Source organism: Alexandromys fortis, unplaced genomic scaffold (genome assembly GCF_014885135.2).
Source record: "Alexandromys fortis isolate MF-2015 unplaced genomic scaffold, M_Fortis_MF-2015_v1.1 scaffold_46, whole genome shotgun sequence".
NCBI lineage: Eukaryota > Metazoa > Chordata > Mammalia > Rodentia > Cricetidae > Alexandromys > Alexandromys fortis.
The window spans coordinates 3,586,825-3,612,801 of NW_026067919.1; the positions used below are offsets into that span (position 1 = coordinate 3,586,825).

General features: G+C 37.9%; 1 protein-coding gene across 3 annotated transcripts in view; it reads left to right on the forward strand.

Moving 5' to 3' along the window:
- The window catches only part of Znf385d (zinc finger protein 385D), a 716,416-nt gene extending 697,916 nt beyond the window's left edge, over positions 1–18,500 (forward strand). For all 3 annotated transcript variants that reach the window (XM_050140572.1, XM_050140575.1, XM_050140573.1), the window contains 3 exons: positions 15,675–15,853; positions 17,084–17,185; positions 18,112–18,500. In XM_050140572.1, the coding sequence (XP_049996529.1) occupies positions 15,675–15,853; positions 17,084–17,185; positions 18,112–18,345 (515 nt within the window). In that variant the 3' untranslated portion in view covers positions 18,346–18,500. The remainder of the gene's footprint in view (positions 1–15,674; positions 15,854–17,083; positions 17,186–18,111) is intronic.
- The last annotated feature ends 7,477 nt before the right edge of the window (positions 18,501–25,977 follow it).

The following is a 25,977-nucleotide window of genomic DNA, read 5'->3' on the forward strand; positions in this document are numbered from 1 at the left end:
ATAATAGCTCTCTTCAGAAACACCCAAGCTGAGGGGAAAAGGATATTTCTTCTTTATCCAAATAATAGTTATCTCTTTTTCCCACTGAGAAGAGATAATATTGAAAGCCAAAATTGTGTCCACAACACTGAGTGTTAACTCTGCAGCTTTGGGCTGCTGGAGAAAAGCTAATGGCCTTTCAGAAAATGTTCCTGATTTATTTCTAATACTTAGAAATGTATTCCTAATCCAAACAAATGATACAAGCATATTTGGGTAATAAGGATTTTCATCAAAATCTGTCCATAATGCAGCCTAGTAGAATGAACTAGAAGTAATTTAATATTTATTCTCAAATAAGATATCTTCTTATGAGAATATGCATTGGGCTGGAAAGCTGTCTTCTCTGATCTGTGTCTCTCACATCTCAGTCTTTAATGGTGTTATTTGAAGATATGATAGTTTTTAAGAGTCAGATATTGTGGGAGCAATGTTTGCAGAAGCACAGCTACAAGCACTTATCTGGGAATTGGCGAAGCAGTTTCAGCTGCTTCTTTTCATTCCTTCTGCAAAGGTGTCACCATTTGGCATTGTGCTTATTCGGTTTGCATTCCATGCCACTGAATACAAAATTGGAACAAACATTTCTGCTTTGCCTACTTAGAAGCTCTCTGGAGCTGATTAGTAAATCCACAAGGCCATGAAGACCCAGTTCTTCCAAGTGAACAGAAAGCCCCTTTAACCGTGCATGAGACAGACACAAACTTTATAGAAGATGCCTTTAAAAAGAAAGTCCTCTTGAACGTTGAAGTTGTTCCGCTAATTTTGATTTTGTTTTCCTCTACATACTTGAAAAGAGAAACCTTTGAAATGGCTTGTCACTCAAACTGATGACTAATTTGGGCAGATTTGTTACTTAATTGCATGGGACATTGACTATTCATTCTAGCTCTCTCCAAGTTTTAATGAGCACAAAATATTGCTGTTAGAAAGTGGACTTTACAAAGTTTTAAGACACTTGAAAAGATTCATCATTCCTAAAATCCCTAGGAATTTTTTCTTCTATGGTAACAAAGGTAAACTAAGGGAAGAGAAAGAGAAAGTTGCCTAAAAGTTATTGGGCACATGGAAGGCTTGCAGGAACCCTTAAAAAAGGACATACTGTAAATAGGGTGCTCAAATGAAGACAACATGGCTTTTCCTTCTTTGACTGGGAACACAGAGACATGGATAAACCTTGTACAGTTGGTAGAAGAGGACTACAGGATCTCATCAACAGTCTGGAAACAGAAATTTTCTGACATGAAAAAAATCATGCTTTCTGCTTGATATAAATTAATGCCTAATACCTCCACTGGTTCTCATTGATCACTGTGAATTAGATATTGATAATGTAGCTAGGAGCAAGACCTGGATTCTGCCTTCAAGAAGCCCTGGGATAATACAGGCCAAAAAAATATGTGGAGACTTAATCCATATACAGAACTCATGTAAGCTACTTAGCCATGCTCAGTGTTCACAGCTTTATTATTATTCATTCTCTGTGCTCTGCAGTTTGAATTTGACACTAAAGAAAGAGAGTTTCAATGGTTCACTGGTTAAGAGCGTTTGCTCTTTTTACAGAGGATCCAGGTTCCATTAGAAGCATCTACATAGTGCTTCCCCCTGGTTCCAAGGGACCTACTCCCCTTTTCCGGCCACCAGGTGTACCAACATGCACAGGTCACATATACTCAAGAATGCATGCACACAAACCCACACACAGTGCAGACTTATTCCTTCCTAAATTCTCAGAGGCTTGTGTGTTAAAGGTTCTTTTTTTCTGATGTGGTAATTGTGAAAGTAGCACAATCTTTCATAGGTAGGGCCTACCACACCCATGCATACAGGGGCAGTACTAATTAGACTGACTAGGTCACTTAAGGAAAAAGAGGACATGGAATTGGGAGGAGAACATTGGAAGGGTACCAACAGGAGCTGGAGGAGGGGACAAGATCAAAATACAAAGTGTGAAAATTTCAAACAATAATTAAAAACACTCTGCTGGGAAGAAAGGTGGGTCTAATGGAAGGTCTTTAGGTCACTGGGAGTATGTTCACGGAGGAGGTTGTAGGTTCTTGTCTTCTTTGTTTGTTGTCCTTCTCTGCCGGTGAAATAATGACTTTACCGAAATTGCTCCTGCCATGAAATCCTTAGTTATCAAAAATCCCTGAGGCCATGAAACCATTCAATGAAAGACTGAGATCTCCAAAAGCACAAGCCCACACATACCTTCTCTAAGTGGATGCTTTTGCTATTTTCCTGTAGTGAGCAAAAACTGGCTTCCACAAGCCTCCTCCTTGTCCCACCTGCCTATGAAAGAGATATCACATGCTCACCACTAACTTCATGCTCCTTTAAATTATTTTCAAGTTGAGCTTCTCATGCTTCCACTGCTAGAAAGCCACATGGCCAATAGATGTGCTTTTTACCTCAGATCTGGGCAATGGTGGCAATCCTTACCACTGCAGACATCCTAATTACACAACATGCTGGCACTGTAGTTTAGAAATACGTTTGCAGGACCATGCAGTGAATGATTGGGTTGGCTTACTTGATAAAAATAACTTGTGCATTCCTGTGCATATTTAGGATTTAGCCATTTCATATTCATGACATTTTACCAGGCAACAAACAGGAGAAATGACTTTAAAGCTATGAAAACATGTATTTTCTGGCTATGAAGTTAAATGGCAGTTCTTGCTAAAGGTTGCCCAATGTGCAAAGGAATGTAGTATTGCCAGTGAAGTCATTGACTTAAAACATTCCTGAAATTTTACCCATAATGCTGTGCTTCTGCCGAAGGCAGAAACAGAAGGAGATGTACAATGCCACATAGGCAAGCTTTGGCCTTTTTGAATTTTTGGAGTTTGTTATAGAATATATATAACTTATTGAAAACTTCTTTAGACAAACCAAAAGACACTAAGTGAAATTGCATTTAGTCTTAGTATTTAGGGGAATGATACAGGAAAATTTTAAGTTCATTGCCAACCAGAACTATCTTATATAGTACGACCATGTCTGGAAAAAATGGGAAATAAGAAATAAATAAGAAAAATCCAAATTACATGTCCTAGTGTCCAATTCTTTGAAGAGACAGTATGACCATGGCAATCTTTATCAAAGAAAACATATAATTGGAGCTTGCTTATAGTCTCAAAGATTTAGTACCTTTGGCAGGAAGCATGGTGGCACACAGTCAGACATCATAGCTGGGAGGTCTACATCTGGATTCACAGGTAGCAGGAAGAATGGTGGGACAGGGTGAATGAAGCTTCCTTGGACTTTTGAAAGACCAAAGCTCACCCCCTGTCAAGGCCACCCTCGACTGCAAGGATGACGGCGCGACACCAGAGCTCTTCTCACTGCAGTTTTATTCAGGACCTTTTTTTTACAATCGAAGATATCTCTCTCTCTGGGCAAACCTCCCCCAGCCCTTAAGTAGGCCTGGGCAACCAACCCTGGATAGCCACGTGGGCACCGTTCATTGGTCCACGCTCACGCAAGCAGCTTGCGATCTTTGGGTGATGATCGCAAGAGTCTGGCCTCTGCCATATATGGTGTTGTTTTTCACTGAGAGCACTGGCTTTCGGGATCGCGGAGGGCGGAAGCCAGAGCCATCTTTAAGGCGCGGTTCCACGCAGCTCTCTACAACCCCCAATGACATATTTCCTTCTAAATGGTCACATTTCTTCATTCCTCTCAAGCAGTGCCTCCCTATGGTGGTCAAGTATTCTAATATGTGAACCTCTAGGGGCCATTCCTAGTCTAACTACCATACCAGTTTATGGTAAAAGTAATAAAAAACTCTGTTTTGACAAATAACTAAGCATTTTTCATTATGTTCCAGAAGTATACTTCTTGTTTGTCTATTGACTGTTGAGTAGGGTTGAATAAGGAACACAAAAGGATGGAGTCATGTCCTGTTCTTACAGGGCCTCTTCTTAATGTGTTGGGATAGTCATACGGTTTTTCACAGGGAAATTCCTTGGTATTACCATAGTCAGAGTTCTAGGGCATTCTGAGTAAAGGAAGCTTCTGGATGTCTGCTGTTTGACTGCTTATTGGCTCATAAGGATTCTCCAATGTCATGTTTCTCCTCTCATCACCTCTGACTACTGGGACCTCCAGTCTACACAGAGTTTCCCAAGGTTTTTTAGGACACTTGACTCATTGTGTATTTTATATTATAATCCCACATCACCTTCACCCCTGGGATTCTATTACCATAGCTGCCTTTCTATTTCTGCTAGGGCCTTTGTGGTGTAAAGAAAAAGGTTTCCTTGTCTCTGTTTGACACATTGCTTTTTACTTGTCTCATCTCTTAACAAATTGAAGTTGCTGGTAAAACTGGGAAACTAACCAAAGTACTACAATTTTTAAAAATTTATTTTTCTCTCATATATTGATTCCTGACTGAGGTTTCCCCTCTCTTCTCACCTTGTCATCCATTATCTCTCTCCCCCACACACCCTTCCCTCCAGATTCACTCCTCCTCTGTTCCTTTAAAAAAATGGCCTCCAACAGATATCAACCAAACATGGCATGTCAATTATCATAAAACTAAGCACATCTCAAGGATAAATGAGGCAGTCCACTAAGAGGAAAAGGTTCCCAGAAGCAAGGAAAGAGTCAGAGAAAGTCCCCATTCCCACTGTTAGAGTTCCACAGGAACATCAAGCTACACAAACATAACATAAATACAGAAGACACAGGTCAGGCCATTACTGGCTCCCTGATGGTTGAGGCTCTGTGAATTCCTGAGCACTGGTTAGTTGATTCTGTGGACTATCTTTTTTTTTTTTTTTTTTTTTTTTTTTTTTTTTGACCGTTGAGCTGCACTTCTTCTCCTCCAATTACTCTTAGGTTTGGTCTTTTTATTGTGTCCCATATTTTGATGTGGGAGTGATTTCTTACTAATAAAGAAACTGCCTCGGCCCTCNTTTTTTTAGTTTTCCGAGACAGGGTTTCTCTGTAGCTTTGGAGCCTGTCCTGGCACTAGCTCTTGTAGACCAGGCTGGCCTCGAACTCACAGAGATCCGCCTGCCTCTGCCTGAGATTAAAGGCTACTAATTCCTTCCTCACCTCCTCCTTCAGGATTCCCTAAACTCTGCTTGTTGTTTGGCTGTGGGTCCCTGCATCCACTCCCATCATTGTTGGATGAAGCCTCTCTGGTAACAATTATGATAAAATCTGGTCTACAAGTACAGCAGAGTATCATTAGGAATAATTTCATTGATTGCCTTTTTCTTTTATGCTAATCATGTTCGGTCCTACCCTATAGTGTCTGGGCTATCCAGTCTCTGTTTCCTGGTCCTACAGATAGTGTCAGGCATGAACTTACCTTTGTGGCATGGGTTTCAATTTGAACCAGTCAATGAATGGCTATTCTCAGAAGTTTTGCACAACCTTTACCCCACCTTGCAGGCAGAAATAATTGTATGTAGACGGTTTTTTTTTTTTTTTTTCTTTTTTGGCTTGGGTGATATCCCAGTCCTTCCAACAGAAGCCTGTCTGGTTACAGAAGTTGGCTCATTCAGGTTCCATTTCCACCTTTATTAGTAGTCACTAATAAAGTAATTAGTAGTCACTAGGGTCACCCCAATGGATTCTTGGGAGTTTCCTATGCACTAGGTTTCTACCTTGCCTCTGAAATGCCCCCCAATTCCAGTCATCTATCCAAGCACTCTATTACTCCACATCCCCCACCTAATCCATCCTGTTCCCATCCATACCTATCTCCAATCTACCCACAAAATCTATTCTATATCCCTTTCCCAGGACATTCCTCACTTGGGCCCTCCTTGTTATTTAGCCTCTATGGGTGTGTAGATTGTAGCCTGATTATCATTTTCTTTTAAGATAATAAGCACTTATAATTGAGTGCATACCATGTTTGTCTTTTGAGTATAAGTGACCTCACTCAGAATGATTTTCACTAGTTCTATTCATTTGTCTGTAAATTTCATAACTTTTTTTTAAGAACTGAGTAATACTCTGTTATGTAAATGTGCCACATTTTCTTTATCCATTCTTCAGATGAGGGACTTCTACGTTATTTCTGGTGTCTGACTCTTACAAATACAGCTGCTATGAACATAGTGGAGCAAATGTCTTTGTATCGGATGGATATATTTCATGGGGTGTCTAAGCTGGCTTTTGAGGTTAGATTGATTCCCAATTTCTGAGGAATATCCATCTTGACTTCCATGGTGGCTATACAAATTTGCACTTCCCCCAGAAATGGAGACATGTTCCCCTTGCTCCAGTTTCTCTCCAACATGAGCTGTCCCTTGTGTTTTTTGATCTTAGCCATTCTGAAATGTGTATAATGGAATCTCAAAGTAGTTTTGTTTTGCATTTCTCTGATGGCCAATGTTGTTGAACATTTCTTTAAGTGATTCTAGGTCATTTGAAATGCTTCTATTGAGAATTCTCTGTTCAGCCCTGTACCTCACTTGTGATTGGATTATTGGTTTGTTGATGTCTAGTTTCTTGAGTACTTTATATATTTTGGATATTAACTGTCTTTCAGATAAAAGATTTGTGAAATCTTTTCTTGTTTTGTAGGTTTCCATTTTGTTCTGTTGACAGTGCCCTTTGCCTTATAGAAGCTTTTCAGTTTCACGAAGATTCTATTTGTTAATTGTTGATCTTAGGGTCTGCACTATTGGTATTCTGCTCAGAAAGTTGTCTCCTGTGCAAATGCACACAGTGCTATTTTCCACTTTTTCTTCTATCAGGTTTCTTGAGGTGTTTGATCTGATTGGACTTGAGTTTTGTGCAGGATGATAGATTTGATAGATTTACATACTTCTGCAAGCTGACAACCAGTTAAACTAGCATCATTTGTTGAGGATGCTTTCTTTTTTCCATTGTATAATTTTGTTTCCTTTGTCAGAAATCAGGTTTCCATAGATGTGTGGATTTAGATCTATGTCTTCAATTCAATTCCATTGATCCACCTGTTTGTTTCTATGCAATACCATACAGTTGTTATTACTATAGCTCTACAGTAGAGCTTGAAATCAGGGATGGAGATAACTCTGGAAGTTCCTATAATGTACAGGGTTGCTTATCCTGTTTTTTTTTTTTGTTTTGTTTTGTTTTTCAATATGAAGTTGAGTGTTGTTCTTTCATGATCTGTAAAGAATTGTGTTGGAATTGTGATGGGGATTGTGTTAAATCTGTAGATTGGTTTTGGGAGGATTGCCACTTTTACTGTGGTAATCCTACCAATGAGCATGGGAGAGGTTTGCGTCTTCTGGATCATCTTCAAAGGCTTGAAGTTATTGTCATATATGTACTTCATTTGCTTAATTAGCATTGTACCAAGATAATTTATATTATTTATAACTATTGTGAAGTGTTATTTCCATGATTTCTTTCTCAGCCAGTTTGTCCTTTTTATATAGAAGAACAACTGATTTTTTTTTTTTGGTTGATCTTGTGTCCAGTTGCTTCACTGATGGTGTAAATCAGCTGTAAGTTGTCTGGTATAATTTCTAGGGTCACTGTGTTTATTATCATATAATCTGCATGTAGCTATACTTTGATTTCTTCCTTTCCAATTTGTATCCTCTTGATATGCTTTAGCTGTCTTACTGCTCTAGCTAGAACTTTGTACTATATTGAATATATATAGAGAGAGTGGACAGCCTTGTTTTATTCCTGATTTTAGGGGAATTGTGTTGAATTTTTTATTTATTTTAATGTTGACTATAGGCTTGTTATAAATTGTCTTTATTATATTTACTCATGTTTCTGTATCCCAGATATCTCTAGGACTTTTATCTTTTATGGGTGTTGGATTTTGTCAAAGACTTTCAGTATCTAATGAGATGATGGTTTTTTACTTTTTCAGATTGTTTATGTATGAACAGATTTGTTAAGCAATCCCTGCATCTCTGAGATGAAGTCCATTTGATCATGATGGATGATCTTTTTGATGTGTTCTTACATTCAGTTTGCAAGTATTTTACTGATTATTTCTGAATCAATATTCATGAGGGAAATTGTTTTGTTATTTTCTTTCTTTGTTGAGTCTTTGTGTAGTTTGGGTATCAGAGTAACTGTGACCTTATAAAATAAATTTGACAATGTCTCTTCAGTTTCTATGCTGTCTAATAATTTGAGGAGTATTAATATTAACTCTTCTTTGAAAGTTTGGTAGAATTCTATGTTAAAACTTTCTAGTCCTGAGTATTTTGTTCGGAGACTTTTAATGACTGCTTCTATTTACCTGGGGATTACAGAATAATTTGAATTGTTTATTTGATCTTGACTAAACTTTGGTAAGTGGTATTTATCAAGAAAATTATTCATTTCTTTGGTTTTCCAATTTCATGAAGTACAGGTGTTTGAGGTATGAACTAATGATTCTTTGGATTTCCTCAGTGGCTGTTGTTACGTACTCATTTTCATTTCTGATTTTGTTAATGTGAATATTTTTTCTACCTGTCATCTAGTGAATTTTTGGATAAAGGTTTGTCCATTTTGTTGATTTTCTCAAAGAACCAACTCTTTGTTTCATTGATTCTTTGCATTGTTCTCTTTATTTTTACTTTATTGATCTCAGCCCTCAGCTTGACCATTTCCTGCTGTCTACTCCTATTGGGTGTGTTTTCTTCCTTTTGCTATAGAGCTTTCAGGTGCATTGCTAACTTGCTAGTATAAAATCTCTGTGGTTTCTTTATGTAGGCACTTAGTACTCTGAACTCTCCTCCTAGTGCCACTTTCGTTGGGTTCCATACATTTTGTTATGTTGTTCATCCATTTTCATTACATTTTGGAAAGTCTTCATTCTTTTATATTTCTTCCTTGACACAATAGTTATTTAGTACAGAGTTGTGCAGTTTCAACGAGTTTGTAGAGTTTCTATTGTTTCTGTTGTTGTTGAAATCTACTTCGTGGTAGTCTGACAAGATGCAGGAGTGTATTTCAAATTTTTTGTACTTGTTGAGAGTTGTCTTGTGACCTAGTACATTGTAAGTTTTGCAGAATGTTCTTTGAGATCCTGAAAAGAAAAGATACGCCTTTTGTTTGGATGAAATATTCTGTATATATGTTATGTTCATTTGATTCACAATGCCTGTTTGCTCCAATATTTCTGTTTCATTTTTGTATGGATGACATATATATTTACAAATGTGGGGTATTTGATTCTCTCACTTTAAATTATATGAGGGTCAGTGTGTGATTTAAGCTTTAGCAGTGCTTTCTTTATAAATATGGGTGCCCTTGTTTTTGGAGCATGGATGTCAAGAATTAAAAATATCATCTTGGTTGACCTTTCCTTTGTTGAGTAATAAATGTCCTCTATGTCTTTTTGTTAGTTTTGTTAGCTTATTTTAAAGTCTGTTTTGTTAGGCATTTGAATGACTACACTAGCTTGACTCTTAGGCCTACATTCTTGGTGAATTTTGTTCCAATCCTTTATTCTGAAGTACTGTCTATCTCTGATGTTGAGGTATGTTTCTTCTAGGTATGAGAAGGATCAATAGTGTTTTCCCATCTGTTCTTTTAGTCTGTGTCTTTTTATTGGGAAATTTAATCCATTAAAATTGAGGCCAATGATCAATAACCAATGATTGTTAATTCTTATTATCATGTTGTTGCTGTTTGTAGTGGTTTTAGTGTGTGTGTGTGTGTGTGGTTTCTGTTCTCAGGGTTTTACTGGTGAGTGATGACTTGTTTTCTGTGTTTTTGAGAGTGTAGCTAACATATTGGGGTTGGAGTTTTGTTTCTACTTCTGTTGAGCTAGATTTGTGCATAGTTATCGTTTAAACTTGACTTTACCATGGAGTATCTTGTTTTCTTAATCTATGGTAATCGAAATTTTTCTTGCATATAATAATCTAGGCTGACATCTGCATTCTCTTAGAGTCTTCAGGGCATCTGTTCAGGCCCTTCTGATTTTTAAAGACTTCATTGATTGGGTGTAAGTCTAATAGGTCTGCCTTTATATGTTACCTGTCCTTTCCTTCGTAGTTTTCAATATTGTTTCTTTGTGTGTTTAGTATTTTGCTTATTATGTGGAGAGGGCAATTTCTTTTCTGTTCTAATCTATTTGATGTTCTTTAATGTTCTTCTACCTTTAAAGGCATGTTCTTCTTTAGGTTGGGAATATTTTCTTCTATGATTTTGTTGAATATGTTTTTGGGGCTTTTGAACTATTCCTATTATTTTTTAGGTTTGGTCTTTTCATAGTGTCTCAGATTTTCTGTATATTTTGTATTAGAGATTTTTTAGATTTAACATTTCCTTTGACCAGTTTATCCATTCTTCTATTGTATATTCAGTGCCTAAGATTCTCTTTTCCATCTCTTGTATCCTGGCTGTGATACTTGTGTTTGTCGTTCCTGTTTACTTACCTAGATTTTTCCCTTTCTGTAACTCCCTCAGTTCATGTTTTCTTTATGACCTCAATTTCCATTTTCAGTTTTTTGTACAGTTTATTTCATTTACATCAACTGCCCCTCCCCCCACCTTTAGCGGTCTTTAAGGGATCACTTATTCTTTCCAGTTGTTTGTGTTTTCCTGGATTATTTTAAGGGGTTTGTTCTGTTTCTCATTAGGGACACTTATCATCTTTGCCAAGTAGGTTTTATGGTGTTTTTTTTTGCATGCTCTAGCTGTGTTGGAATACTCAGTGCTTGCTGTAATAGAATGAGTGGAGTCTAGTGGTGACATACTGCTTTGGCTATTGTTGATTGTATTCTTACACCTGTGTTTAGGCACCTGTGTTTGAGGTGATTAAAGATATAGTGAGAATTTCTGAGTTTGTCTTTGTTGGATTTGCATAGAGGGTCTCCAGCAAAGCTGGAGCCTGAACTTCTCATGGATCTGTGGTCCAGCAGGAGGTTTCTGCCTGAGTTGGGGGCTAGAGATCTGATAGACTTGGACGTGTGGGAAAAATAGGGTGATGATGAGAGAAGGAGCTATTGGAGTTATACTGTAAGAGTTCTGGGGTGTAAGGGTGTGTTGGTGGTCCAAGAGTGGGGGCTTTTCCTTGGGATCTGGCTGCTGGTGTGGCATCTGTTGGAGCAGGTGCCTTCTGTCAGAACATCAGAAGTACTATAATTTTAATCACTTATGGCATTGATTGGCCCTCTGATACCATGGATGCCATTCTAGTGATGTTTGTGAATATATTGTTTCATTTTCCCCAGAGACAAAGTAAAATGTAATTAACATAGAAGATGCATTCTATATGGGATTCTGGGTGACAAAAGACTAATTTTATAGTTAAAAGTCTTAAAGAAGAGTACCTGGACTTGCATTGCTCAGCATTCATTTTGAGTGTACAGGTGTTAGTGCTTTTCTTCTTTAACACACAAAAGACAGCACATAATGAAGAGTTTAACCAAACACATCCAAACAGCATCTGGCACTGTGTTGTTTTTGTGGATCCCTTTAAATTCGTAGACTAATGTTTATCCATAGCCCAAAGAAATGAACTTGTGAGTAAGATAGCAGCTAGATGACTATTGGTAGTTCCGTGAAGCACTGAGATTGCAGATACATGGTGTTAAACACAGGAGTGTAAATGGGCATTAAAGGATTAAGTTCAAAGCATTGGAATTATTTATAAATGGGAAAATTTCAAACTATACCAATATAGATTGTAGAAGGATACATTTTCCCTCTGGAACTACCTTAGTAGCACTTACAAAATTTAGATCAAGACACTTAAAAAATATGCAGATTCTTTCCATTTACAGAAATCTTTTATAAAGAAACTATCAGATCTGTAACAAAAATTCAATGACTGTGACGCTTACTGCAACCTAATTATTTAAGGAAAAGCAAATAGTTCTAATCCCTTGTGTTGGATAATTCATTGTGCTGTCATTAAAAATAATTTGCATTTCTAAAATAATATTTGATTCCATAAGACATTTTATGCATGATCACTTCAGCTAAGTTCTCCAATCTTTTAAAAACTCACATCTGAATAAGAAAGAGGATGGGAGATGGCTCATTAGGTAAAGGCCTTGCCACACCAGCCTGGCAGTCTGATTTCAATTCTCACATAAAAACAAACAAACAAACAAAAAACAAACAAGCAAAAAAAAAAAAAACAGACTCCACAAAGATGTTTGCTTACTGCCCCAGTGCTCCATGGCACGTATGATCCCTTTAAGATGCATGCACTAATCATAAATAATCTCAAATAGAAAATAAAGTACTGGTACATAAAAACCATTTTTCACATTTTGATAAATTTGAGTTGGTAGAACTGTTTGGTTTCTTTTAAAAAGATATTCCCCGTTTTTCTAAGAAATTATTTACAACTGAATGTTTATTAATAAGGCCTTTGTTTCCCATCTTCTTCACCTTTCCTCTCTATAACATCCAACTTGCAAAGCAGACAAAAAAAGAAAGTCATAGGTCTGGGGTAGAGAGCTACAGGGGGTACTTCCCTGGTGTGTGTGAGGCTATGGGTTCAATCCCCAGGGCCAGAGAAGAAGGAAGAGTAGATGGAAGAAGGGAGGACTTGGAAGAGGAGGAGTCAGAGAAAGATAGGAAGAAGAGATGAAGGAATTGCAAGAAACAGAAAAGGAGAAGGCGGCGGATAAAGAGAAAGAAGCCCCAAGGATAACAGAGAACAATGAGGAAGACAAACCCCTTCTTCCCATTTTGGAACAGTATTTACCTTGCCCAAGGTATCTCAAAGTAAATAACAAACACATACAAGGGTTTCTGAAAACCCTATGGCTTATGAGTTTAAATTGTGATTTCTCCTTTCAGAAGGCACGGAGTTTAAAATGGAGGCAATGCCAACGTCATTCTTTTTTTTTCTTTTTTTTTTTTTAGATTTATTTATTATGTATACAACATTCTGCCTCCATGTATGCCCGCACGCCAGAGGAGGGCGCCAGATCTCATTACAGATGGTTGTGAGCCACCATGTGGTTGCTGGGAATTGAACTCAGGACCTCTGGAAGAGCAGCCAGTGCTCTTAACCACTGAGCCATCTCTCCAGCCCTTGCCAACGTCATTCTTACAAAGGTTTCAATCCACCTGACTTCCAACGGTTTTTTTTTTTTTTTTCATCAGAAGGGGAAAAGTCAAAGGCAGAAGTGAGCTTGCAATGCCCTGCTGAGCAGTCATGGAAGCAGGTCTCAGCTGTACAAAATGCTCATAGGATGTTGTAAACAGAGATGGCATCACTGACCAGAGATACACTTTCCATATGTCAGGATTCATAAAGCTCTGCTAAGTGGGAGCAACATGGATTGTAGGGAACAGCACAGGTTGGAGACCATCAAAAGACTTGAAGTGAAAACCATCTTTTTTAAAGGCTATACTGCTGTGTAGAATGGTGTGCCGAAGAAAGCCTTGTATACAACTGTGCCCTAATGGCTTATAAGTCCTTGGTATTTGGAAAAATAGCCAGAAATATATTTTCTGTTTACTAGGACTTCATATGGTGTTTGCTTTATGACCACATGCATGTAACCCGACCTTTCAGCTCCTGTTTTGTCCTCCATAGAGAAGGGATGATAATAGAGCTGAACTCTTAGTGCTAGTGAGCAAGAGAGATTTTCAGCATAGCCTCTGAAATGCATTAAATATTCAATAAAGGTAACTTTTTAATAGCAATGATGTATATATTATTAATGCACATTTTTCTCTCTCAAATATATAAATGCTTTAAATTAAGAGTATAGTGTTATTTTTGAAGTTTAGTTACATTTAGTGAAAATACAGCTTGTTCATTTTGAAAATCTTATAAAAACTACACAGTAGCTGTTTATAATAGCTGATATTGTGCAGCCATGAGCATAAGGTCAAGTTGCACAAAAGTTTATCTGTATTTGAGGCTTAATCATAGCCAGAGAGCTGAGCACTTAGTAGAGGTCCTGGTTATACCACCTTTGCTACATTTTTAGATTTCTCTTTTGTGCTTGCATGTATGAATGTGAGTATATGTGTATTTTGTGTGTGTGTGTGTGTGTGTGTGCTCTCTACATATTAGATACCAGTTCCAAGTCACAAATGATTTGAAGTTAAGCTGAACGAGAGGTCGCTCATGAAAATCAGATTGAGAATTGACCCATACCTTCCACCTTCCATAGCCAAAATGGCCTCATAAATGTTTCCATGTTGTCTAAAATATCTGTAAAATCATCTGTTGGATAGATACCCACATATGTCTTGCTTGCGCCCTTGGGCCTTAGTGTCCCCTACTCTCTTCCATCTTCAGAGGACATGGAAGCATTTGTATACTCCACACCGCAAGGGTGATCGATCACCTAAAACAGGCGGCGAGGCATCCAAGGCAGCACTGTGAGCCCACTCTGTGTATTAAGCCTCTGTGCACCGTCTCTTCCTGCAGGACACTGATTCTCTCCCTTAGCACAAAAGAGTTTTAACAGCTGCACACTAAGAATAGTCATCATCCACGTGAACAGCCTGTGCTCTAGGAAATGGGCCTACTGAAGTAATGCTTGTTTTTTTTTTTTTTTTTTTTTGAATGAGGAAAATGTGGTTATGAAGCTCTTTGCTGGTTTTGTCTCTTGCTTAGCATGATGTCATCTGTATCATGTGCATAGCATTATTTTCTCATGAATATTCATGAGTTCTTTACATGCGATTCAGAAACAGCTTATGAATATTCAAGACTTCTGTACACGTGACTCAGAAACATCTTATGAATATTCAAGAATTCTGTACATGTGACTCAGAAACACTTTTATTTCTATATTCATGGAAGTGACCAACAATCTTATAAATACAAGTAGAAAGGAAGTGGTACAGAAAAGAAATTTAAAAATTGGAATGCCATAAAGGATAGAATAAAATTCCATAGCAAAAGCATGTCATCAAGTGGACAAAAAAGAATTATTAGCTAGAAAAATGTGGAACATTTTAGGTAATTTTTGAGGGGAAATTGTCACTTTGAACTATGTATAGCAATAGTAATCCCAGAAAACAAGTATTAATGGTAGTTAACATTTAACTTAAGAGATTGCTCAGTGGTTAAGACTGCTTGCAGAGGACCCCGGTTCTGTTCCCGGCACCCATGTCAAGTGACTGACAGCTGCCCATAACTCCAGTTCTGGAGGATCCAACATCGTCTTCTGGATTCTAAAACTTAAAAAAAGTCTGGAGAAATGGCTTGGCTATCAAATGCTCGGCTCACAGACAAAAATACAATTAAAAAAATTATTGCCATGTTTGCTATTGCTATTGGTCTTCTTCTTTGAGCCTAAAACAGAAACAGGAAGGTTTGCTTGCATTCTGCCTAGAAGTAGGTATTTAATTAGTGCCAGTGTTGTGAGACCACCCTGCCTAAGCTGATTATATTTGGTGCACATCACCTTTAGTGAACAGGCCGCTCCTCATCATCAGCTATCATTTATGTCATATTAACAGCAAATGAGACAAAATCACATCCTTTGAATTTTGCCCATTTAATTACTCTACTTATGAATGGTACATATATGTGACATCAGTATTTTAAAAAGCTATTAATTTAATACCATCTTGTTAAAAAAAATGTTCCTTTTTACAATCTACTGTGCCCTAGATGTATTTTAGTACAGCCTCAGGTTTGGTGTTCCAATTGAAGGTTATCATTAATACAATATTATTCTTCTCCTTTTTTAATATTTTTTCTCTTTTTTTCTAAATATCCCTCTTAGGTACTAAGCACAAAACAATGCTAGAAGCCCGCAATGGAAGTGGAACTATCAAGGCTTTTCCTCGGGCAGGAATGAAGGGCAAAGGACCTGTTACTAAGGGAAACACAGGCCTCCAAAACAAAACATTTCACTGTGAAATATGTGATGTGCATGTCAACTCGGAAACACAACTCAAACAGGTACCATAAAATTGAAAGCCCAAGAGGCCACCCTGTGAGCTGTCCGTGTATGTTCCTGTTCTCACATTTTTCTTTCCCATCCATCTACCTCACCGTCCATCCATTCACCAGTCCACAACTCATCCATCTACCCGTCCTTTTACCAACAAAACCATCCATATAAACATTCATTAATCTACCATTCATCTAAGTAACCTCCCATCCACTCATCCATCAGTCTATTCATCTACTACTCACTCATCTACCTATCCTTCCAGTCATCCATCTGCCCACTCATTCACTAAGCCATCCAACTACCTCTTCATCCACCTGATCACATCCATCTGATCACATCATCTGATCACACCCTCATTTATCTATTATTCACTGTTTTTACGTTAGCATTTGCTTAATTTAGTTGTTGAGAGAATACTAAGATGCAATGGTAAATAAATAAAACCTGTTGAAAATTGTTGGCAATGAATTTGTCTGTTTCTTGTGTAGGCACTTTGGGAGAAACAGCATTATGTGAATTTTTCTCTATTGAGTTTTCCACTGAAAACTATTAGTATTCTTTAAAGACCAATCTATACTGTTCTATTTTAACATACTTAGATAGTTTTATACTACAACTAATTTCATATTGCATTGTTCTTTTATTGTATGTCCTTTTTTATTATTCACTGTACTTTATTTCTAATTCCTACAAGCACCTGTTGATGCAATGACTAACAATGGGCACTAACTGTCCTCCAAATAGCCTCCTAAAGAATGTGGTAGTACATTGCCAGCTGAAGGTTCAGCCCTCATATTGTGTTGTGTTTTGTGGATGGATGATGTTTTGCACCTTAGTTATTTATTTTTAGAATTTAAGGTGTTGGCATTTGGCTGCACAAATATGAGGATAAATATTAGTATGGAAATTCATTCATGCTTGTCTGGGCATGTTTGTTTATTTGCACATAAAATTCCTTCAGACATCCTGTCCTCTGTAAATACTTTTGGGAGATGTGTGCTGTGATAAGGCAAAAGCAGAAGAGAAAAGAAAATTGCTTTATTTACTGAAAGTATATTAAAAATGATCATGTAAAAGGCTTCGGTATCCAAAGGCAGAAGTGTACAATGCTCCTTTCCTTTTATCTTTGTGAAACTTGCCTGAAATCAGCATCATCTCCCTCCAGGTAAGAATAATACTCATGGAGGTGTTCTAAATGTGTTTTTGAAAGATGTCATTTTTGTTGCTTTCCATAGCACATTAGCAGCAGAAGGCACAAAGACAGAGCTGCTGGAAAGCCCCCCAAACCAAAATACAGTCCCTACAACAAACTGCAGAAGGCAACAAATCCACTAGGGGTGAGTGACACTTTTGCTGCTTCCTAAAAGAGAACATGAAGTTATTCCTGCCCCACAGTCTGTCTTGTAGGTGTTTGGGGTGGAGGTTGTCAGTTATTAGGTAGAATGGATGGACGATACTGAGGAAACTAGAAACAGTTGAATTTCTGGTCCAGCCTGGCCTCCACCAATGGAACTCTAAGTCACATGGCTTATTCCAGTGTTTTCCACCTTTATCCTCAGCTCATCTATCTATTTAAGCTAAGATTTGTCCCTGAGCACAGAGACTTGAGAAAGTGTGGCTTTTGAGCTAAGTAAGGAATGACTTAGAATGTGGTCTTGATGGTATTGAACACTTTCAAAAAGGATGTCAGAGATGGATGAGTCCTTAAATTGTGTTTCTTAAGTTTTGTCTGAGCATGTTTGTTATTTTATATCCTCCGGAGTTCATTTTAAAAACACTGCCTCACGGTTATGGTTTAGATTTTGTATAATGATGCATTGGAGGACATGTAGAAGCCGAGAGAAATGGGTCCTAGAACATGTCCTCTCACAATATGTCAGCCGTTCTTTCTAGAGTTGACAGCATGGTGGTGTGACTCATGTCATTTTTAGAACAATTATTTGCTGCAAGACATTTGCTGAGTGTATACTGATTAGCACAGTATCTTCTGTACTTTTCCTCAAAAGAGGGACCTCATGTGGTGGTATAAATTTTAACCAAAATGCAAAAAATTGTAGAGTTCCATCTCTAGAAGATGCTTTAGCATGCTTGGGTAGTTGTCTTCTACCTTTCCAAAGTGATCAATTGTACAGTTTCCAGTTTTTAGCCTTCCACCAGTACTTCCCTTTGTAGCTGCTCACTACTAAGACCTACCATTCTGGATTTCAACTATAAACTCTAAAGCTTTTGTTCTTGATCCTTTAACAGTTTCTTTCCTTTGCAGGTAAAATTAGTATTTTCAAAAGAAGCTTCAAAGCCACTGGCTCCCAGAATTCTCCCGAACCCGCTGGCTGCGGCCGCAGCTGCAGCTGCTGTGGCAGTGAATTCCCCTTTCAGTCTTCGAACTGCTCCAGCAGCCACCCTCTTCCAGACCTCAGCACTTCCTCCAGCCCTCCTGCGGCCAGCTCCTGGACCCATTCGGACCACCCACACTCCTGTGCTCTTTGCTCCTTACTGAATTCCCCGAACAGGAGGTGTTGTACTGCAATAATTTTTAAGACAACAAAATGAAACTAAAATCAAACAAAAGAGAACTATGCAGTGTTTATTTATAGTTTCCAGTGTACCTGAAGAGCCAGGACTTTTGATAGTAAAATGAAAAGGTTATTTAAAAAAAATAAATAAATAAAAGTGAGGGGGTAGGGTGGAGGGAGGGGAGGGAAGGAGTGGCATTTTCTCCAAATTAAAGTATTCTTCTTGAACACTGTTTGTTTTAGAAGTTATCTCCAGCACTGACTCATAGTGGTATCTAGAACTTCTGAAATCTTTGTGACTGTGCTTTTTGGGCACCTGTTTCCCCTGCATTGTCTTTCCTGCTTTCTAAAACAAGTATACATTGTCTAAGGGCATTAACTGGTTCCAATGTATATGTAATAATTTACTCTGTAGATTATAATAATAATATATATATATAAAAGAAAAAAGCAACAAAAACAAAAGCAACACTGTGAATAGTAGTGCCCTTGCTGGTTCTCTGACTAAGATAGCAGTTCCTGGGTATGTATCCAAGCAAAAGTAGATACAGTAGATGTCTTGTCAAACAATAGTGCTGTGTCTCAATCTTTGCCTTTAGGTTTTAAGGAATTGCAAAAAAAAAAAAAAAAGGTAGAATGAACTGCTATTTCATACCTATTAATCAGTAAAAAAAGAAAAAGAAAACAACAACGAAAACAAGCAAACATCAGATGCTATCCTGAAAGCATACATGGTCAACAACCCCTCCTGTAAACGTAGAGGTAGAGAGGCGATAAGACAGACACTTCATCACCAAATCCTACTTTCTCACTCAGAACAGGCATTGCTGGCGGAAGCGAGGTGTTTGAAATGGCAGTGTATCTGAACACATATCACCCCATGTGCTAAGGGCAAGGAGTAAGAAGTCAGTATAACCTTTACTCTAACATGAGAAGCCATCGGAACCTCAGTTGATGTTGTCACATGAGCACAGATTCACAAAAGCAGAGAAAACTAGCCATCTGCAATAACCCTTTATGTCATTCTAGAGCCATAGCAGAAGGCTTTGCTTTAAGTAGAAATGTATGAAGACAGACGTAAGTGTGAGCTTTGGTTGTGTTTATTGTTATCTTTTCCCTACTGACATGATATAAACACCTAACATACTTTTAAATGCTAGTACTGTCAAGAAAAATTAATCTGAGTTCACTGCACACCAATGATAGGGCATCAACAAAGTATATTAGCAAGGTCCCCTAGACCATCGTTTCTCTAGTGGCATTGTGAGATAAGAACTGCCTTTATATTCACCACAGAGCTGAAAGTAATTGATGTTTTAACTTAAAAAAAGATTTATCAGGGGAATATATATAAATATATATATGTATGTATATTGTATATATGTTAGAAAGATTAAGAAAATAACTTATAAAAAAGAAGATCTATATGAGATAATTCTATAACCACTCAGTGTTACATGTTATCATTAAATTGGTAACAAATGGCATGAAATAGCTGTGCCTTTAATTTGCGATAAAGGCAGTGTGCTTTTTCCCATAGAAAGCTAGCTTGCCCCTGTGGATAAGATGGGGCCGGATGCAGACAGATTATTGCATTCAAGAAAAATGACCTTTGACAAGAGAACAAGAACAAAACATGTACACATCAGCCTTCTGTGACTTAGGACTAAAAATAAAACAAAAAATTATTTTTGAAAAGGTTTTATAAAGACTATTTAAAAATATAGGGATGGATTGAATGTGGCCTTCCTGGAACTTCTTTCATTTCAATTGTAGTGACCTTCGGAGAGGAACCGAGAACTAAGGAGTTCCTGGAGAGAGAGGTGTTTAGCCCTTGTCATTTATATTTAGAGAATAAGCATAGTGTGCTTGGTGCTGACTGTTAACTGTGGTCTTTTGAGAATGTTTCCAGTGTCTAGCTGTAGAACTTGTCTCTAAGTGTATCTTTAAAGCAGTTGGCTATATATACCTGTTACTTAACAAATAACCAAAACAACATTTTTAAAAGAGGAAAGAAAAAGATTGTTAAGAAAAACATGGAAAGTAGAAGGCAAGCAAGATTATGAAAATATAATCATTCCATCAGTCTTTGGCACAAAGATCTTTTAGACATATCTGCCATTGAACCTAGTGATTTCTCATTTACAGTCTTTCCAAGCATGGCCTTCTGTTCTAGCAAGCATTTCTTTCATTTATTTCTTTTTTGCCTACGGATGGGGCTAGTTCAGCCAGGTGGACTTAGTTACCCAGAGTTTTTTACCATGTGACCAGCATCTCCTAATTGTGTTGGGTTTATTTTCTTATTTGGTTGCTCACTGAACTCACTGCATCTCAGGCCCTGCACCCGACAAAGGCCACTGTGCTCATTACCGATGCAGTTCCATCATCACGTACTTCCATTGTTCCTCCCATTTTCACCAAAGTGAAGGAACCAGTCTGCAAGAAGTCAGGGCCCGCGGACCACATGGCATCCTGGGTCACAAGGCGTTTAGTAACTCTAACGGTTTGCTGGGAACAAACAAATCAGCCATATTTTCTTCATCAGCCATATAAGAGCACTCAGAAAAACCTGGACCCCGTCCGCCTCACTTCGCGACGGAACCTCTTTTGTTTAAATGGTCTCTTAAATTGGAGTTTTAAGCATCAGTTGTCGTTTATTCACTACCTAATAAAGGATGAAGCCTAACCATTGAACCTCCAGTGGCTTCTCTGTGATTTCTTCCTTCTGCCTTGTTTATCTTTACTCAATCAGCATCTATTACCGTACAGACTGCTAACGCCTTAGTCTTTCCCCTGGGGAGTTTAGCAATGGTACTGTGAAAATCCCCGAAGGCTGTCTGACTTCAGGGTTATACTTCCCTTTCTGTGTATCATACCCATTGCAGGTGTGATCTGGGAGTGCTTTATATTTCATCTGAAACAATATAAATACATTACAATTGTCAAAGACCCTGCAGAAAACATTTGTGCCATACTTGCAGAAAATTTAGGACAGAGCAAAAGGTTCTTGGGGTTCTACTGGGTTTTTCTCCTGCAAAGATAGGCGATGGGAACGCTGAAGAAAGGTTGTTTCCATTCTGTAAACAGAAAAGAAGTGGGTTTTGGCAAATTCTCCAGCCACTGCCTCATTGGAAAGGACGGCTCTCGTTCTGTGCTTTTGGAACCTCTTACCATGACAAAAATTTATCGCTATGTGACTGGAGACATAATTTTGTTAGCAATGAAATAATTGGTGAAGATGATATAATCTTTATTTAGAACTCAGGAGAACAAGATATAATAAATCAAGGATTTTTTTAAATTTTAAAGAAATAACATTTTCAAGAAAAGATATGGGAGTGCTAGAGAGAGAGCCCTGCATGCATCTCACAGTATCCACATAGAGGAGCTCACAACTACCTCTAGCTCCAGCTCCAGGAGATCCATAGCCTATAGGTGTGTCTGTACTCCGTACACCCCTCCCCCCAGACACATGATTGAAAACAAATCTTTAAAAAGATAAGGTGGAAGCCACTGTGGATGTGACTGTGTACATCTGCAAACCACTAGATTCAACAAGGCTCAGCAATTTGTTCTACTTGCAGCTCAGGTTGGAGTGAATGTCTCTGTGTCTTCATGTTTCAGCATTTCTGAAACAGCCAGCTTCTGAGGGCTGGGGATACGGGTTGGCTGGCAGACCTTATGAACCACCCAACATGCCTACGTCCCTGGATTTGATTTCCAGCACTGCACAAAACTGGACTTGGTGGCACATGCCCGTCACGTCAGCACTGGGGAAGCAGAGGCAAAACGACCAGAAGTTCAAGGATTAAACAGTACGTCCAAGGGACAAAATGTACTATTCTTTTCAAAGAAAGAGAGTCAAACAGAAACCATACCAAGATCAGAGCACGAGTGGAAAGTGCAAAGGAATCTAAAGGCCTCTATTCTGTGTGTACACTGAAGGATATAGCTGTATGTCTGTATGGGAGCATGGGTAGCACTTACTAATAACTATTGTTCTGCAAGGCATAAGCATGACAGGCTAAGCTTAGAGAAAGTGAGAGTCCGTTTAGTTGGTGGTACAGGCCTGCAGTCTCCACCACTCAGGAGGCCGAGGAAGGAAAATTGTAAGCATAAAGCCAACCATAGCTGCTTAGGTAGTGCCACCTCAAATCAAATAATATAAAATAAAACTTTGGCGGGGGGAGAGATGGCTCATAAGCATCGGTTGCTCTTGCAGGACCTGCATCCAATTCCCACTATCTGCATAAGGACACACAATCATGCATAACTCCAGTTTCAGGGGTTCTGACACCTTCTTCTAGCCTCCAGCACCAAGCATGCACATGGCGTATACAGGGAAAATATTCACACATATAAAATATTAAAAAAATAGATCTTTTTAAAAGTTAAAATTCAACAGTGCTGGGGACTGACAGAACAGCTTAGAGAGTAACAGTGTTTGCCATCAAGAAAACTCTTGGGACCCAAATAGTGGAAAGAGAAAACTAATGTCTTCAAGCTATTCCATTTCCTACACACACACACAGACACACAGGCACACACACAGAGACACACACAATACAGTAGTTACCTTGCTTAGGGTTCATGTTGTTGCAATAAAATACCATGACCAAAAGCAACTTGGGGAAGAAAAGGTTTATTTCACCTCCTCTTCTACATCACAGTCCATTATCACGGAAGTCCTGGTAGCCATGGGTTGTCACAGCAGGCAGAAGCTTAGAGGTAAATAGGAAGCAGAAGTGAAGGAATGTTGCCTTGGCTTGTTCCACCTAGACTGATTAGCCCACTTTCTTCTACACCCAGGTCATCCTCGCAGGAACGATAGGGCCCACAGTGAACAGGTCCTTCCACATCATTCATTAAGCAAAATATTATCTCATATACTTGCCTACAGGCCAGTCTGTTGGAGGAATTTTTTAAATTAAGATTCCCTCTTCCCAGATATGTATATGATATTATATGTTTTCCTCAAGTTTATGAAATAGCAACCAGCACAATGGTTTCAAAAACAAACAAACAAACAAACAGGGCTGGGAATACATTTCTGTACTAGACTGCTTGCCTAGCATGCATAAGGCCTACTAGTATTGTAACACACATACTAGCACACACACACTAAAGGCGAATCTCTATTGTAGATTTTGTCTCTGAACAGCAAGGCTAGTTCAGATAGTCAAAAAATACCTTGCTTTAAATTCTGTAAAATACTGACAGAGTAAAAGCTAAGCCAGTTTAATATTTGTACATTAAAGCAGTATTTTTTGAATCATCTCTGATATGAAACTGCATTTTTTTATAGTGAATAAAGCAAGTCAGTTACTTATACACTCCCATCCTAAGTGTATACAGCACAGTAAGGCATTTATCTTCTCAACTAGAATCTAGGCTTCATAATTTAATACTGGGGGAGTTGTTAACTGGCTCAATTTATATTCACTTATTGTAATCAAGCCCATCTATTATGGGCAATCTCTCTTTTTCTATGCTGGGTTAACAAATGTACAAGAGAATCAGTAGGCATTTGAGGACCTCATTCCACTACTTAAGGCTTAATTAATGTTGTCTCAGTTTTCAATTTCAGTCAAGACCTACTCCTTGCTCAGACCTTTCCTTGTACAGCTAAAATATTAGTTATTTCTTCCTGTCATGCCTGAACCGAATCCTGACAATAAACACCCTGTCTAGTAATTGCTGATGCACATGATAAAGGGAGAGGTTTATCTCCAAAGCATCTCTTCTAGTCTTTGTTCTGCATCCTTCAATAAACAGAAACACTTCTAAGCAGGGGTGAAATGGATCATTTATGTGGCAGGTCTCCATTCCCCACTTACTAGGCTTGAGAATGGCATTGCAGCTAACAACAAAAGATGGATTTGTTGACATGTTTTCCCTATGTAACCATCAAAGCTATTTCTTTCAGAAATAGATTTATGGATTACCAGAATAACACATGATGATGTAGGTCAGGTTCATTGAGAGGAAAATCTCCTATGTGATAGAGAAGTCTATGTGGATCATGAGAGTTCTCAGAATTTAAGGAATGACCTCAGGGTAGAAGAGGAGTGCTTAGCAACATTGAATGAACTAAGAAACATCTTTAATAGGGAGATCTTCTTTCCCATTAGATCTGATAGAAACTCATCCTTCCCAATGTCTGGGTTGACTGTACAAACAATCATATATATTTGGAACTGATTTGATCTGACCATTGTTAATTTGATCAAATTGAGTATTAATGATCTACCACATTTACTAATGTTATCTAGAACAGAGAAAATTCTTTCCATGAATGACATGCCATCTCTAAAGATAATTTGTCCAGAGTTAGACTAAAATGATTACCAAACCCACAGGAATAAGGATCACAAACAGCTAGGTGTCCAGTTGGGAGGACTGGAAACAAGAAATAGAGAAGACCAAGCAGGGAACAGAACATGAAAGAAGGAAAATTATCAAAAAGACTTTTCTAGCTTTCATGAGTATTTCTGAAGTTGGACTAAGTAAACCTACTGTGGGCTCCATTGCACCTTGTTAGCAAAACCGAAAAGTCTACCAGTGAATAATTATAGTACGAGGTCCCCAAATTAGGAAAAGCACACGTGGGAAAAAAAAATGTCTTTCTGGAGCTGATGTGGATGTACTATAGACTTGAGTTCAGGTTACCAAAAATGGGGAAGAAATAGTTATTGAGATTACATCTTTAATTTTTATCAAATAGTTAAAATAAATTTTATTTGATAACATCTGATTTAAAAGACTACATTTTAATTAATTTTGATATGGTTTGTGTGAACATATTGTGTAGTGGAAGAGAAATGGGTAGGTGGCCAAAGGGTCTGGTATCATAATTGAGTGTCAGAGAACAGGGGCCAGGATTCCCTGGGAAAACTCACTTCCTATTATTATAATTCTTTTTCAAATAAATTTGGATAATGATCAATAGTAACTCATACTGTGCTAAGAAGAAACTGAATTTAGTGGAAGTCCTTTGACACTCAAATAGTTTTAAAATACAAGCTTATTTCAATATATTTGAATGAAATTGTTTCAAAACGTGATTTGATAATGGCCAAATGCTTACATATTTGAAATGAAACTTATCTCAGGCCAGAGCTACATTGATATTAAGCACTCTCTTTTGTTCTGAAGAATTGATGGCATGCTTCAAAAAGATTTCTTCCTGGGACTCTTCATGCTTAAAATAATGTTTTTAATTGAGATCTTTTTAGTCATATTTTTTCACTTCTTTTCTCAGTGGAAAGCACATTTCCCTAACAGCTAAAATCTACTTTTTAATGTGGCATTTTTCCAGAAACATTTAATTAATAGAAGTTAATTTTAAAACTAACCCCTAAGAGATTACAGGGGAAAAATTTGTGACAGAGCTTGCTGTATTATCCTGACAGCCTTTAAATTCATGTCCCTCTTGTCAGTTCCCCAAGTGACTCCTGGGATTTTGGACATGTGTCATCATGCCCAGTTTAGAGAAAATTTATTGCCAGTTTATTACAAAACGTTCAGTTCTCACAAAATTACATGCTTGGCTATCTTTACTTAAAATTTTCAAGATTTACTAATTTTATTTTATGTGTGTGCTTTGCCTGAATGTA